Consider the following 16,752-nt stretch of genomic DNA (forward strand, 5'->3'; position numbering starts at 1 on the left):
ATATCACAACACGCTATTTATGGGCTCTGAACCCGATGTGAATGTGAATGCACACATAGATTTCTCTGTTCATTACTGCACTCCATGATAGCAAATTTGACCACTACCAAAGGTAGCCAAATTGTTGGGAAGTCTTGATTTGCGAAAAATTAGACTCGCTAGATATATGCAGTATACAGTAATCACCTTATCACTACTATCACTATCATCATCATCATCATCATCATCATCATCATCATCATCATCATCATCATCATCATCATCATCCCCATCATCATCATTTCCAATGCAAGCTGCAACATAAAATGATGCATATAAAATAATCTTTACATGAGAGTACAAATGAAGACAACATATAAAAATATAGATATATAAAAGTCCCCTCAGAAAGGGAGCGCACACTTAATGTATGCCTGCATCTTTCTTTGGCAAAGCTATCAAGGCTTGACGTACAGATAGATTGTACCCTCAGCTTTCACTCGGCCTCTCCTGTGAAGAAGATTCACGGCGATGAAGTTCTTCCACCTTCTCCTCCAAGAATTCCTCCGTCAAATTGTGTCTTGTGATGATGCCAAGGATCTTGGATAAAACATGACGAAAAAAAAATAATAAAAACACCTAAAACATTATCATTTGGGGCACTTTCTAGAACTACTCTTTGGTACTGTCACAAAATTGCCTAGAGCACCCCTCTCACTGTAATGGATCAGTCCAGGGTTGTGCACTGGAGTGTGCACTGGAGTGTGTACTGTACTGTAGGCATAGGTCATGTGTTAAAGTACACGGGTCATGAGTGCTAGTGTGTGTGTGCCTGACCCAGTGTCAGGTCAGTATAAAGTTTATTGATGTGCACTTGTCTTGATGAGTTTGTCCGGGGATTGCAGTGGGGTGAAGACTGAATCCTGCCAGGGAGGTGCAGGGAGGTGAGTTGTCTCACCTCCCTGATCCTGCCACGGTGCTGTTTTGGCTGCAATACTGTTTACAGTACTTCTCTCGTGCTATGCTCTGTACTTGAATCGACATACACTGCAGCTGTATTGGAGTTGATCCTCCTTGATTAAACACATCGGAATGGTATGTACCCTGACTGTTGACTCATTTTGTGATGTCTTGGCCTACTTAAGTGCATGTAGTGGGTGCTCATTGTTGGTGGTTGCTCTGATGAGCGAGGGTGTGAGGTGACCATGAATGAGTGAGCGATGAGCTGAGGTGCCTGCCAGCCATATACTTTGGCGAGTATCCCGATTGAGTGGATGAAAATACTCAGTAATAACAAAGAGGCAAAATTGTTACAAATGGTGGCAGCGGTGGGATCTGGCCGGCATTTGAGTCGCTCTCACTCATGAGTCTATCCTTGCAATAAGAGCGAGTATATTTCAACTCAGATATGAAGCAATAGTTGCTCAGAGGTGATGTTGAAACATAATTTTCAACTCAGATATGAAGCACTAGAACTAGTTGCTCAGAAGTGAAGTTGAAACGTAATTGAAAGCCTTCAATCAATGCATGTCATGATGTGATACAGGCTGTATCTGTATAACAATGAGTTGCACTACGGTACAGTGAAAAGCATTGGTGCTCAGAACTGATGCACCCAGAAATAGCTCAGACACTGAATGCTATACAAAATTCACAAGCAAGTGTGACCCGTTAGCATGTACCTGACAAGTACACGTAAAGCATAGCATATGCTCGTGTCGGTTGGTGTTGCTCATGAGTTAGTAATAGTGTTGCTCATGAGATAGTGTTGCTCATGAGATAGTGTTGCTCATGAGTTATGAGTTAATAGTGTGCTCGTGAGTATAACCTGCTCGTGAGTTGGACGTGCTCGCAAGTTCGTTCGTGAGTGCACCATGCTCGTAGGCCTATGTGAGTCGTGAGCATGCACTGAATATGTTGTAGTACTTCAGGTGGTACTGAGTAATTCAAAGGGAATGGTAGCCTGTATTGGGTTATATCTGCAGAGATATCAGATCAGTTTACTGATACACAGATAGATGAAAAACAATGGCTCAATGAGGATGAACACATGAGAAAGTGTTGTTTGTGTTGAGTCTGGAAATCCGCATGTAATAGTTTCTGACCAATTATTTGAAAATTCTGGCGGTCTGATGGTTTTGGGTTGAAATAAAGACTGACTCTGCAAACAACGAAAATGGAAAGTCCTGAAGAAAGGGTACTGGAGGTAGAGAGAGAGATTGCGAAACTGAGGGAGGCACTTAGCCGTTCTAGGATGGACAAGGAACTACTCGAGTGGGAAATGGCTCGAGTAGAAGATCCAAGAATGGAACGACAGGAGGATGCTAGTAACTCTCAGGCAAATCTCTGCACAAGAGAAACTCCAACTCGAGCAAAGGAATTTCCACAGAAATTTCGTGAAGTCGATTCTGAAATTAGATTCAAGTTGCCTCAGCGTAAACAGGTGAATGAGACAGGCGCCATGTCGATGGAACCACCAACCCAGACACCAATAAATCAGGGACCAAATTTTGCAACACACCCAAGGCCGAGCATGACATTTGGCATGTCGACACCGATAGTGGCAAACACAGTGAATGCAGGGCCCCTGATTCCAGGAAACAGGAACATGCCAGCTAGCAATACAGCAGAACACACCCCAATGCAGAGACAGAGCAACCAATCATCTCCAGTGGGTTATGGGCAAGCACATGGATACCATGTCAGTGATGTCGGCGTACCTCTACCCCACACACCATACCCAGGAGTGCATCAGAGACCATTACTAGTACCAGATAGATATAATGGTGGGTCATCTTGGAACGAATACAAGCCGCACTTTAAGACTTGTATCAAAGTTAACGGCTGGAATGACTTCCAAGCAGCAACATTTCTGACAGCAAGTCTTCAAGGAAGGGCACTGAGAGCCAGCATGTAGTATATGACACCCTTCGTGTGCAGCAGGACTCATACAGTGAGTTGGTAAGACTGCCGAGTAATCACTTCTTATTATGGAAGATTTGAGGAAAGACCTTACAAGAAAACGACAAGAATCCTGAAATAAATGCAACATAGCTGAGTATAAAATTAGAATGCAATTTTGACCTGGGAAGAACATGGCAATTTTGATGGACTATCCAGTTAACACCAGAGACAGAGCGGCCAAGAGTAAAAGCATACTAGAGATACTGACAGTCTTATATCACCGAGTAAAGGTGAGGAGGCAGATGGTCAGGGGTATAGCAGCCAAAATTTCTCTGTGGTGGCCGGATACAAGTGCTAAAGAGATGTTCAGGTAGAAGATGACATGGAGGGGTGGCTTGTAGAAGCCAAGGAAGACAATCAGATGTGACCAGAGTGGTCAGGCATTTCGCACATGTTGATGTCAGCCGAGACATATTGGTCCCGGCGGGAACAGCTGGAAGTGCATAAGGGCGTATTGCATGAGTAGACATTGGGAGGCAGAGTAAAGGAAATCTCTGTGGAGGCATGTTGTATTGCCATTGAAACTCCAGAACAATGCCTACGTGTAGCCGAGGTGCATGCTGGTCCAAGGGATGGATAACAATATGGGCTGAAAAAAGATGTTAGCTGAGTATATAGGCTAGGTTTTACAAGCCAGGAATTACAGCTGATGAGGTGCGTACGAGTATCAGAAGGTGTGAGTTGGGTGAGCGGAGCAAGTCTCCCCCGAAGAAGGAATTGATACCTTTGGGGTATATCTCACAAGCTACACTCTGATGAAGGGACCAAGTTTAAGTCACAGTTGTCTGCAGATAATTATGTCTCTTCTACTTTCAGCAAGAAGGCCAAGAGTGATGATTAATCCAAAGCCTCATTCTTCCCATCAAGCCAAACAGATTTCCACCGGGCAAGAGGGCAAGGCACATCTGCTACATGGTCATGACAGAGGAGATCAAGAACATGATCTGAGCCAGCATGACCAGGTCGCAAACATGCAAATGCAGATGGGCTATCACGCATGCAGTGTAAACAGTGTGGAAGAAAGGTAGAAGAGGTATATACTGAAGTCCTGACTACGTCCCAAGTCACCTCTCCAAAAGATGACATAGATGGAAACGTCAGAGGTATTACTTCACAACCTACCTTGACACTGTCAGACATACGAGACGCCCAACTAGCAGATGAAGACTTCAGATGGATGATGCTCGGGAGATAGATGAGGATGCCTATTGACCTGACAACTTCATCACTAGACGATGAAGAAAATGTCGCAGACGACTACGCCCACATCTCGCCCCAGCCGAAAGCCTTTGGCTTTCCTACTACAAAGCTTGAATAACCAGTCGGCTAGCGGCAGCGACACAGATGAGGAAGATACACCCCCACCCCGATTGCGCCTACCACCCTTCTTGCAAGTGCGGTTGAGAAGAAGATTATCCGCTACTATTACGACGGACGCATCATCCGACAGTTCGATTCCACAATAACTTACACTGTAAAGGTTCCTAAGGACTGGGATAACAGTGTGGAGTGTAATCACGCTTTGTCGAAGAAGTAATAGTTAATGCATGGATTTGTTCCTATGTACATTACTATGCATGTATAGATGTTCTATGACCGTTTATTTCTTTTCTGAACCTGTTTCTAACCTTACCTATTCTCCTCTTCTCTCTCTCTTGCTTGTTCTCTCTCTCTCTATCTCTTCCTCTCTCTGTCTCTGTATCTTTTCTGTTACAGGTTATATGCATTGATATGGTTGATATGTTGTAAGTATTGTAAATATGGTACACCACTATTCAAAAACTTTTCTGTTTTGTTAAGTAATGCTTTTGTTATGCCTTGGTTTTTTTGACACTTGGTAAAGGAATACTTTACAAAAAGTTCGGTTTGTATGAGTTCTCTTTGCAGTAACAAAAAAAAAAAAAGTTTTGCCGATCATATGAATTTGTGTTTACATTTGCAAGTGCAAATGATAATTGCCTTTACACTTTTTTTGTCTTAACACTAAAGTATGTGTTTTTATACAGACTTTCACTCTCTTCTAACTATGTGTTCATGTATAGTGTACACATAAAGGTGCACTTTTTGTCTGTTGTGTATAAAGCTTATTCCAAAGCAGGTTTGCCAAAGGAGAAGTATGGCTGACATGTATATGAACAGGTGCATAAAAAAAAAATAGTTTATATGTTACATGTATGTTTTAAGAGGAACAAAGGGAACCGGATTTAAACTTAGCTTTCTACATGCCAGGTGTATGTTTATTATGTTGAAGTCTGTTTGTTGATAACATTGTTGGAGAATCTTGTTAGCATTTTTTTTTTTTTGAACGAGTACTTGATTATCTTGTCTCCTTTGTCTTTAAGTTCGTTGTTGTTGGACTTAGAAGAACAAAAAATGTGCATACAGCTAATACATTTTGTTTTCTAGTGATTACTGGAAGACTTAAATTGTCATGTTATGTCTTAACTTACCCTTCTCTACTTTCCTTCTCTATCGCCTGTCACTTTTGCTTTTTCCTTTTCGACTATCCGTACAGGTTCTGCCTCGCATTTCCCCCTTCTCTTCAACTATTTCTGCTCACTTTCTCTGTTGTCTTTCTATGCCAGAACGATTTGACAGTTGTGCGTTGTGACCGTTAACGAGGCATGATTTTGTTTTGTATTACATGTATGACGACATCTGGAGTTTAATTGCTGCAAGTTCCTCAGGTGTGAACATGACTTTTATGAAGAAAGTTTTATGCTTGTATTCACATTCCTATATTTTTTGGTACCAAGTGATACAGGGTGTTTCAAGATGCAAAGTATGGAAGTGCCATACGTATTCTAAAGTTTTGATACCTCTTTCAGTGCTAAACAACTTTTTGCCAAACATTAGTGTGTGACAAGAAATATTTTCGATACGCTACTTATGCTATGTGAGAAGGTATATTTTTGTACACGCTGTATGTTATACTTGATGCCTTAATTGCCATACGTGTGTTGGTCAATCGTACCTCAGAGTTTGTAAATAGTTTTCGTTTTGTCTTCTTTGAAAAAAAATAACGTTCTGTGAATTTTGTGGCGTTTTCAGATAATTTGAAACTGGGACGTTTCAATCTTGGTAGAGGGTTGTGTCACAAAATTGCCTAGAGCACCCCTCTCACTGTAATGGATCAGTCCAGGGTTGTGCACTGGAGTGTGCACTGGAGTGTGTACTGTACTGTAGGCATAGGTCATGTGTTAAAGTACACGGGTCATGAGTGCTAGTGTGTGTGTGCCTGACCCAGTGTCAGGTCAGTATAAAGTTTATTGATGTGCACTTGTCTTGATGAGTTTGTCCGGGGATTGCAGTGGGGTGAAGACTGAATCCTGCCAGGGAGGTGCAGGGAGGTGAGTTGTCTCACCTCCCTGATCCTGCCACGGTGCTGTTTTGGCTGCAATACTGTTTACAGTACTTCTCTCGTGCTATGCTCTGTACTTGAATCGACATACACTGCAGCTGTATTGGAGTTGATCCTCCTTGATTAAACACATCGGAATGGTATGTACCCTGACTGTTGACTCATTTTGTGATGTCTTGGCCTACTTAAGTGCATGTAGTGGGTGCTCATTGTTGGTGGTTGCTCTGATGAGCGAGGGTGTGAGGTGACCATGAATGAGTGAGCGATGAGCTGAGGTGCCTGCCAGCCATATACTTTGGCGAGTATCCCGATTGAGTGGATGAAAATACTCAGTAATAACAAAGAGGCAAATTTGTTACAGTACCAGTATTGGAAACAGAAACTCTCTGAAAAAAAAAAAAAATGTATAATTATGTAGCAGGGAAGCATTTGATGTAGGCAATTTGGCAGGACAGAATACTGGATGAACTTCATAGATCTGGGCCCTGTTTTAGCAAGCGAGAGTTATCATAATTGATTTATGGACTTATTATTGATTTGGGAATGTTATCATTGATTTTCAGGACTTATAATCGATTATAAGTTTTTATAAAATGGAAGCCCTGATTCAGTTAGCATTTCTATGGTGGCATCTACAGGTAAAAGTACAGGCAGAGGAATCAATCTTTGTGCCTGAAGTCCAGCATGATTGCTGAGCTAAAACTATCATCAAGAAGGTTATCAATAGTAGCAAAGCATGCATTACATATTTGCACACTGCCACATGTAAAGAAGGGGATGGGTTAAAGTCACCTCTCCAAGGCAGTTGACCACAGGCAAGTGCCTCAGACCCATTGTACGGAAGAGGTTGAAGACTTTTGGTGCAGGCGTGTCGGGGTAGACGGTGTAAGGGCACGGTGTCATGTACTTGGTCACATCCTAAAAGAAAGAGAGACGGAAAAAAAAAAAGATGCAAGCAGTCAATATACACATATTTCTTGATTGAATTTGTTGTACAAATCTGGAGCACAGGAGATGTGGCAGATACATTCAATGTATTTTGACAATACACCTCGGGGGGCAGATAAAGCGAGAATTCAGTGTCACACACTTTTTCATATACTACCACAGATGCTAATAAATAATGTACAAAAAGTGACAAATTCTGCTTGATCATAAATTCGTGTTCAATGTTCTCCTCCATTAACCAAAAAAGGAAAAATCAATGAATGAAAATGTTGATGCCTGTCACTACAAGAAATACCAGCTTTTGAGAACAAAACTGCAATGTAATCAAGTATTTACTATCACCACAGTATTTTACAAACCAAGGATGACAAGAACTAAGAAAGGTATGGGCAGAAGATGACAGAACATATTTTTGATATTTGTTCCATAATAGAGAAACTCACCATTATCATGCTTCCATCAATATCAGCGCAGCTGATGTCATAGATGTCCGGATATCTCGGGTAGTCAGCCACCAATTTCTCATAGGATACATGAGGCTGTGAGAAACCCTGACGATGTAAACATACCACACATGCTCTTTACAGGCATTATCTTAAAAAATAGTTCTAAAATGTGAGTTAGGGATAGAAACAACCAATGTAAAAAATTGAATCAGTATAATCAATTCTAAGTAACATTGTTAAATACACAAAATGTGAACAATAGTTACAATAAAATTGTTTCTAGAATAAATTGTCCACAGTTATGGTTTATTGAGAAAAATGGTGATATTTCCCTATATTTTAGGCTATATTAAAATATTTCATATGGTAGGATGTCTTGTGATACAACTAACCCACACATATGCATCAATGTGATCACTCGCACATTTTTAAAACCACTTCTCCCAATGGTAAACAGTACCTCTAATGTCATAGTAAAGAGGAGGAGGGGGAGGAGCAGAAGAAGAAGATGAAGATGACGAAGAAGATGAAGAAGAAGATGAAGAAGAAGAAAGAAGGAAGGAGAAGAAGAAGGAAGAAGAAGGAAGAAGTAGGAAATAGAAGGAGAAGAGGAAGGAGGAGGAGGAGAAGAAGAAGATGAAGAAGAAGAAGAAGATGAAGAAGAAAGAAGGAGAAGAAGATGAAGAAGAAAGAAGGAAGAAGGAAAAAGAAGGAGAAGAGGAAGAAGGAGGAGGAGGAGAAGAAGAAGAAGAAGACAGAAGAGGAAGAAGGAAGAAGAAGAAGGAGAAGAAAAAATAGGAGAAGGAGAAGGAGAAGTGGAAAGAGGAGAAGATAAAAAAGAAGAGAAGACAATGATGAAGGAGGAGGAGGAGAGTGAAATGAAGAAGAAGAAAAGATTGAAGAAGATAACGAAGAGAAAGAAGAGGATATGAGGAGAAGAAGAAACAGATGAAGCAGAGAAAGGCAAAAAGATTAAAAAGAGGAAGAGGAGAACAAGAAAGATGGACAAGATTAACATGGAATGGACAGAGAACTATAGCCATACATAAAGTAATCCTATAAAAAAAAAAAGAATCTTAAAAAACTTTGCTACCCCAAAGAGCACTCACTTGTAAGTTTTCAGGGTAACAGGCCTTGTGTCTCAGCAGAGTCACCAAGTTGTCTCTCATGAGCAGGCCGTGGAAGGTCAAAGGTCGGTCTTCATCTCGAACCTCCTCGCCCGAGTCAGGGGGTGTCTCGACATCTCGTACGGGTCCATTGATACTTGCTGTGTGACTGTAGTCGTGGAAACATGTAATGAGGTGCAAGTAATCACTTAACTTGAAATGTTGGAAAGAGAGTGAAGGAGTGTTTCATCCTTATTATTTAACAAGCACCACAAAAGCCAATAAGTACCACGCTCCTCCATAAATTGAGAAGAATTGTTGCAAGGCATCCCATGCTACTGACAGCCAAGTCATGGTGTCGTGTGACAATTGGTGTTCATTGCATACAACAGAGTAGTAAGATATGTCTAGATGTTCTAAGTCTATCATTCATTTGAATAATACACAAATGAGAGAGAAGATAATATAACAATCTGTCAGTTTAATACACACCATACATGTAGCCTATGTCTGAAGATGCTGATAAATAAAAGCTCTAACTACCTGAGTGTGTGGCTCACTGATTCGGAGTGAAGGCGTGGCCGGGTGTGACTACCAGACATCAGACTCGAGGCCTCTGCATCGTTAAGAAGCACTGACTGTCCTCTCAGTTTCCTCTCCTCTGCTCTCGTTAGGGTGGAGGCCTGTAAGGAAGAGGGAGTGAACACCTCTAAAACAAGGCAAGTGCCAAAATGTGTCTCGCCCATTCGCGTAGAAGAAATTAATGTTTTTCTAAATCCCGGAAGTTCATTGACCCCACCTATGACCTTTGACCTTGTGATGAACTTCATCTCCCCAAGGGACATCTACCATCCAAGTTTGGTCACAAACAGACATATACATCAAAAGTTATGAGCCATTATCGAAACACGCCAGAAAAAATTAACATTGGGCCCAAAAAGTTCATTGACCCCTGCCTTTGACCTTGGACCTTGAGGTGACCTCAAGGGTAAATTATGTAACTTTGTATAACCATTCTTCCCTCCAAGTTTGACTGAAATTAAAGGGTGTGTACAGTTCTGGTCGAGGTGAGGATTTAGCTTTTAACGTTTTGCGAGATATTGAGAAGAGATATTCAGAAACCACTCTGTAAGGGGTATCGAAAGTTTATTTGATGAAAATCGGTTTTGAAATGGCTGAGATATCCAAAAACAACGTGAAACAAAGAGATCCTAATAAAAGGCGTGGCCTGTCGCCTTTTATTATTATCACTTTTTTGGATATCTCAGCCATTTGAAAACCAATTTTCATCAAATAAACGTTGAATCCTTCCTAAAATTACATGCTCTTTCATATTTCATAAGAGGTTTCTCATTATCTCTCCTAGGAATGTTCAAAACATGAATCCCCACCTCAACCAGTAGTGTACAAGTCCTCAGTAGAGAGTTATTCAAGTCATTGTAGCGTCACGGACGGACGACAGCGGACGGACGACGGACGGACAGACGCAACAGGTGATCCCTTAGTCTCCACGTACCTCCAGTGGGCTTGACAATAACACCATCACACGAGGAACACACAATACAGATGCACCGTCTATGCACCAGCAACTACATGAGTTTAAATACTGAACATTCTGTAAATTCCATAAGTACAATAGTTTGCAACATGAGAATTGTGAGGCAATTTTGCATGTAGCTGGATTCATCGTGGAGAACCACACTGTTGAAATGAGAAAGCAGTATCTTCACTTTTCCAGAGAAGATTACATACTGTAAGTGAGTTGTCACCTTAAAGATAATATAATACAATGCTTACGCAGTACAGGAGGCAATATTTTTGCGAGTTGCCAAGTTGACAAATATTGATCAACTGGTCAAATTTATGAGAACAAAAGCACTGTGAAATATACTGCGTATACAGTCTACAAACTTGACTACTGAAAAATACCTTGAACATCATATTCTTGCTGGTGACTGCATCGATGGGCCGCCTGGGCTTCTGCCGAGGTGCCGTTTCCGTGACGACGGGAAAGGCATGGTGGGTGGTGGTCCGGAGGATGTTGATGAGTGAGAGGACGCGGGTGTGAGGGTAGACGTACACGAGGTCTGGTTCCATCACATCGTGAGCTCTAAGCCTGAAAGGACGTAAGGAATGGGGGAAGGATGAAAGGAAAGAGAGGTACATGTAGGTTCAAAGTAACAGTCTTGAATTATGACCCTGACTACAGCCTTTCAAACTCATATTTACACCTTTAAATGGGAATGAAACCCAAATTTACGTGTGGGTAGAGTGAATGCATCAATATAAGTAATGAAGTTTGAGGGAAATTGGACAATCCATTCAAGTTATGCACAAAGTTATGAATTCTTAAAGTCTCAGTGCCGCCATTACTGGATGAGAAGACTACGATAGCTTGTGATGCCAGTGCGCAATATAAAGAAAATAAAGATCGTTCAGTAAAAGTTGACTTTTTATGATAAGTTCACATTCCCTCGACTCGCTACCATCATATGTTAATGGAATATTATTTCCCCCACATTCTGAAAGAGGTACAGGTGTAAGTCAAGTGCTCCTTCATGATGCTAGAAAAGAGAAAATATGTTGAATGTACAAATAGGCATAGGGTTAATTCCTGTGGCCAGAGAAGAAATTGAGAAATTGAGAAGTTGAGAAGTGCCATTAGCACTTTGCATAGTAATGTGGTGGAAAAGTGTTATACAAAAAGAAATAAAATCAACTAAAGTACATCTACTTTTATCATCATCCCAGGAAGAGATCCTAGCAAGGGGGGAAAGTGATAGACGTACCTCTCTATACTCCGGTTAGCCTCCCATTCTAGGAGTGGCACCCCTCTGAGCTTGATATGAATGTCATACAGACCTTGGTTAAACAGGTCTCCAGACCACTTGGCAACCTAAGAATTAAAACAAAACACAACAGCAACAGAAAAGAGCATGAGTAGACAAGGTAAATCCTTAAGAGGTTGATTGTTAGATTTGATGAACATCTTTTACAAGACAATCTTAACTTAAACCCTTTGAAGCTGTGGTCATTCAAGTATTACTAGAAAAGGTGTAAGGTCAATTTTCTCTCAAACCTAATGACATGATTACCTATCTTATGCCAAGGTCCTCCTGTAAGAAAAAAAAAAAGGAAGAAGAAAAGAAAGTAATCTGAATATTTTGTACTCTCATACTGTATCACAAGTATCATTCCATGATTATGTCAGGCAATTCCTGGTTAAGACACCAGATAGTGCACTACCACATAAAAGCATCAATTCCAAATACATTTGAATCAAGATACGCAGCATAATTATCTAAATTTGTGTTTCTACAGAATAGGTAAAGATGGCATCATCTAAAAAACAAAACAACACGTATTTGGCTGACAACCCATGCCAAAATGAAGTCACAACTGCACTATGAATGCTTTCTGTCCAAAATGACAATAAAAAGAAGAGCCAATTGAAGATAAATCAAGCATATCAATGTCAATACCCTAAAAGAGAAAAAGAAACACAAACAGATGATGTGACTACATCCTACTGTACCATGAGTGTCACCATGATGGGAAGGCCGTAACTGATCTCATTGGTTGATTCAATCAGGATGACTGTCAGACTGATTGTCATGCGGACCACGCCCCCTAGAAACGCTGCAGCGCCCACCAGAGCAAACGATCCTGTGTAGATTGCTCGGGTTGGAAAGAGGCTGCCGAAAACACACAAACACAAAAGACATAACTGTAATCACTCACAAACATATAAAGTGTCGTATTTTTTTTTTCTTACAGAAAGTCACATACTGTTGTTCAATACGCAAAATTGTGCACTTTTGTTGCCGTTATTGCTATGCTAAGCCATACATGCATGAAGGGCCATGGCAAAATACAGTCCTTAACTTTGACCTTAAAACTGGGACGTTATCAAAGAGTTTGTAACAATTACAAGGAGCAAATCCAAGGATGCTTTGCATAAAAAGTACACATGAGGAATCATGTACATATGTAGGATTTTCCAGTTCCTGCCGATTAGTCTGCCGATTGTCTCAGTGTCAGAACAATGGCATGTGTCAACTTTAATCTCAGGAAACAGCAGGGTTCAAAGGGCAATGAGCTGGGTCACTCAGAAGTGCATCTGCCTTCAAACAATCAAGAACTGATCTTCATCATCATAGCACAACAGACTTTTTGGTCATGATTCGTTGTTCAACTGTGTGAGCCTGCATCCTGAGCTCAAGTCAGACAATCCTCCCTCGAGATATTTTAAGGTGTTGCAAGGGGAGTCCACTGACAGCTAGAAGATTATGCCTACCACTAGTTAAACACACCTGTGTAAAACATTTCCAACGAATCGGCCGTACGCAGCTCCACACAGCAGAGAAGGCACAAAGAGACCACTTGGTACAGCTGCTCCGTAGGTCCAGCAGGCCAGGAAGAAGAAGTACATGAAGAAGAGTCCAAGCGACTGAAGACTGAATGTTCCTGATAAGATGATATGCAGAAAGAGATTAGGTTACATAAAAAATTCACAAAATGCAATTTTTCAAGGATTTTTCATGGTAGTATTAAAACAGATAATAAAACAAATCTATTTCAACATATCTTCTCAGGAATCAATAATCACTGTTACTATTGTCATCAACACTTTCATTGTCACTGTCATCATCATTAAAATCATTACCACCACCATCATCATCATCATCATCATCATCATCATCATCATCATCATCATCATCATCATCATCATCATCATCATCATCATCCTTTTCCCTTTTGCATTTGCCAAAACTGAGTAGTAAAATACTAAGTGGGACAAGGAAGGGGGTATTGCTCATGTTAAATTACCTAACTATGAATCTCTCTCCAATGGCCAAAAAAGTAAACTTTTGAAGTGAAAGTCCTATTCTGTCTCTTTGGACCTTCTGTACATTCTTTGAAATTGGATACCTTTATTTGACTGATAATTGCTAATATTGTGGTCTAGATTTGCCACTTGCTATCTAACATAATGTGGAAGATTTGAACTTTGAACTTTGACCTCCACTAATGGTCCTCCTACCTTCCTGGTGGAACAGCTGCTTGATGGCCTCCTCCTGAGGGTTAAAGAACAGAGTGGCCATGTCGTTGTAGTAGCCTTCTGGACAGAAGTAGGTCCGCACCGAGGACGTAATACTCTCTTGTGTGGTGGTATTCTATTCAGATTGGAATGAAGATTAGACCCATCTCGTTGTTAAACTTGTGGGCCAGGGTCTAAAATCCCTTTGTGCCATATTGTTCCGAGACCACGATGCTACAGCAGTTAAAGGCTTTTAATAGGCAGCATATACAAGTACTGTATACACCATATACATATCTTAAAATAGCGAGTCTAAATTTTTGCGAATCGGGACTTCCCGATAATTTCGCGAGTGGTTAAATTTGAGATCATGGAGTACTATACTGAACAGAGAAATGTAAATGTGTGCATCACATTCATATCATGATCAGAGTCATTATCTTTGCATGTCTTTAAGTTCGTGAATAGCACCTGAATTGCGAAATTCGGGAAAATAACCTCACGAAATATTTGGTGTATACAGTACTATGTTAAATGGTTTCTGGTCGACATTGTCGCTGCAAATTTACTCACCCTACGGGAAGAGCAAATATGAAGAAACCTAAGGTATGCATAAAATAATAGCAAAACAAACAAAATATTTGGCATACTAGCACTTTTGTTTTCAGGCTAGTTTCATATCTGCGAGATGCACGAACATTACCGCTCATCGAAAATTTCCACCTTTATCTTGCTTCACTGAAGTTAAGATGATCTCACCTGGTGATGCAATTCCTTGCACACCCCCATCGTCATGGCTGCCAGAAATGCAACAAGTGTTGTTACTACGGCAACAAGAATTGCCTCGGCAACCCTGTTGGACAGACAGAAAGAAAGAGAATGTGGTGAATTCTATATTCCCTTTCTAGGAGACAACTGTCATACAAATCAACAAAGTGTAACAGTGCTGTATTGCACTGACAATAAAAAAGAAAAGAAAAAACCCAAATCATGAGACAAAACCTTTTACATGACAGTATGGAATGCAGCACAATTCATAATGGATAGTTCCTGATGGCAAATTAGACATAATTTTTGGAGTCTTTGAAACTCTTTTTATGGGGGAAGGGTGGGGGAGAGGCCTCAGGGAAGATCTATCAGAATTTTCTTACCCCCCCCCCCCCAAAAAAAAAAAGGCCCTCATGACTCTACTAAAGCCATATTTCTAAACTGAGTTACTATGAAATAGATACTATGAAATAGATAAAAAAAGATCTTTCCTCAATTGACGTTAACCTGTTGAGGACGAGTCCCGAGTATACTTGAGCAGGTGTCTATGGGAAATGCATGTTGAAGCAAAATCAGCCCGTCCTCAACAGGTTAGTTTGTCGGGGTAGCTAATCTCTCCTCTATGTTGAGAGGGAGCATGGACACATTAAAACCAACTACCGGTACAAATCCATTTATACAATGCTAACCATGCCTTCCTTGCAAGAAAATACTTCTTCCACATGCTATATTTTTGCTTGATTTTCTTCCTTCACATACATTGTACCTTACACCTTATTTCAACTATATGAGGTCTTTAGCAGACAGTAGGTACATTGTAGGATGAGGTTTGCTATACTTGAATATGTAAATTACCATTTCTAAGAAAGTATCAAAGTCAGACCACACAATTCACTGTGTGCATCTATGTATGACCAAGGAGGTTCTAGAGAATGGAGTCACAACTGTCTTATTCCCTTTGCTAGATGTTCGATGCCGCCGCTCAAAAATATTTGAAGCATGTGCCAAACAGGATCTACCACGCAGATAGGAAGACAAATGACTCGTGTCTCATTGCATACTCACCAGCCACTTTCAAAGGAAGATATGTCTTTGTGGTGGTAATTACTTTTCACTATCCCTTCTCATAAAATGTAGGTGGTACAGACACGAGGATGCATGAATAGAAATCGAGCAAAAAATGCTGAAATAAAGATGAAAATTAATCGACTGGGCATACCCAGGCACTAATCTGATATATCTATCAATAAAGAATTGTACTTGAAGATTATTCCATATTATTTTCACTTGTGGAAATTAAGCGGAAAAATGATAAAACCAGCTTTCTAGGATGGTACAGTTTCAAACATTTTCACATGATACAGCTCTGATTTTAATACTCTTTTGTGCAAATTTCTGGACGGACATGACTTTTGTTTTACATGCTTTATCATTAATTGAAATTTCATTTCATTTAATAAATGAATAAGCAAAATATGGCCAACATTATGATAACGTTCCAAAATGAATCTTCAGATTGCTCAGCAAGACGGCGGCTTGGAACATCGATCTTCAAAGGCACAAGTGCACCTGTGGAATTCTTTTGTACATCAATAGAAATCTGACAACTGTTTGAATAATTACAGCCAGTTGAAACTCCAGCTATCAAACCTCCTTGGTATGACAGTGTGTTTGTGTGACAGTGCAACCACTGAGATATTAAAAAAGAATCGGTCTCCAAGTTGTTGCATTGCCATCATTTTTGTATCATGTGAAAAGCTTGAAAGGGTCCATGACCTCTTTGTTCAGCACAGTCTTCAAAGATATCAAAAGACTTGTGTCCTCTAAAAACATACTTTCTGGATATTGGCACTTCCACAAATATAATGGCAAAGCCGATATTTTGACCTTGAAAATCAGCACGTCTTTATCGTCGCTGGGGTGACAAGACCTCGTATCTCAAAAATGTCAATTTTTTTTTTTTTAGCTTAATGGTCAAATAATGGGTCAAGTGATATCTTGGCCACATCCCAACTGTCTTACTTCAAAAATGAAGTCACCATGACATGTCAGAGAAAAGGCTTTCCCATTCACTATAGTGCTTTGGCCGCCATGTTTTTTTGCTCTCCTGAACATTTGACATTTTTGAGATACGAGGTT

General features: G+C 40.4%; 1 protein-coding gene across 1 annotated transcript in view; it reads right to left on the reverse strand.

Moving 5' to 3' along the window:
- Positions 1-468: 468 nt before the first annotated feature.
- Positions 469-16,752, reverse strand: part of LOC139745366 (H(+)/Cl(-) exchange transporter 6-like) — a 42,412-nt gene continuing 26,128 nt past the window's right edge. Inside the window, exons 12-22 of the mRNA XM_071655760.1 lie at positions 14,605-14,698; positions 13,849-13,981; positions 13,118-13,271; positions 12,340-12,499; positions 11,594-11,700; positions 10,734-10,920; positions 9,348-9,487; positions 8,808-8,973; positions 7,696-7,803; positions 7,097-7,222; positions 469-579 (exon numbers count right to left, since the gene is read on the reverse strand). Of these exons, the coding sequence (XP_071511861.1) occupies positions 469-579; positions 7,097-7,222; positions 7,696-7,803; positions 8,808-8,973; positions 9,348-9,487; positions 10,734-10,920; positions 11,594-11,700; positions 12,340-12,499; positions 13,118-13,271; positions 13,849-13,981; positions 14,605-14,698 (1,486 nt within the window). The remainder of the gene's footprint in view (positions 580-7,096; positions 7,223-7,695; positions 7,804-8,807; positions 8,974-9,347; positions 9,488-10,733; positions 10,921-11,593; positions 11,701-12,339; positions 12,500-13,117; positions 13,272-13,848; positions 13,982-14,604; positions 14,699-16,752) is intronic.

This window comes from Diadema antillarum, unplaced genomic scaffold (genome assembly GCF_040938485.1).
Source record: "Diadema antillarum isolate AM-2024a unplaced genomic scaffold, OU_Dant_1.0 seq00001259_RagTag, whole genome shotgun sequence".
Lineage (NCBI taxonomy): Eukaryota > Metazoa > Echinodermata > Echinoidea > Diadematoida > Diadematidae > Diadema > Diadema antillarum.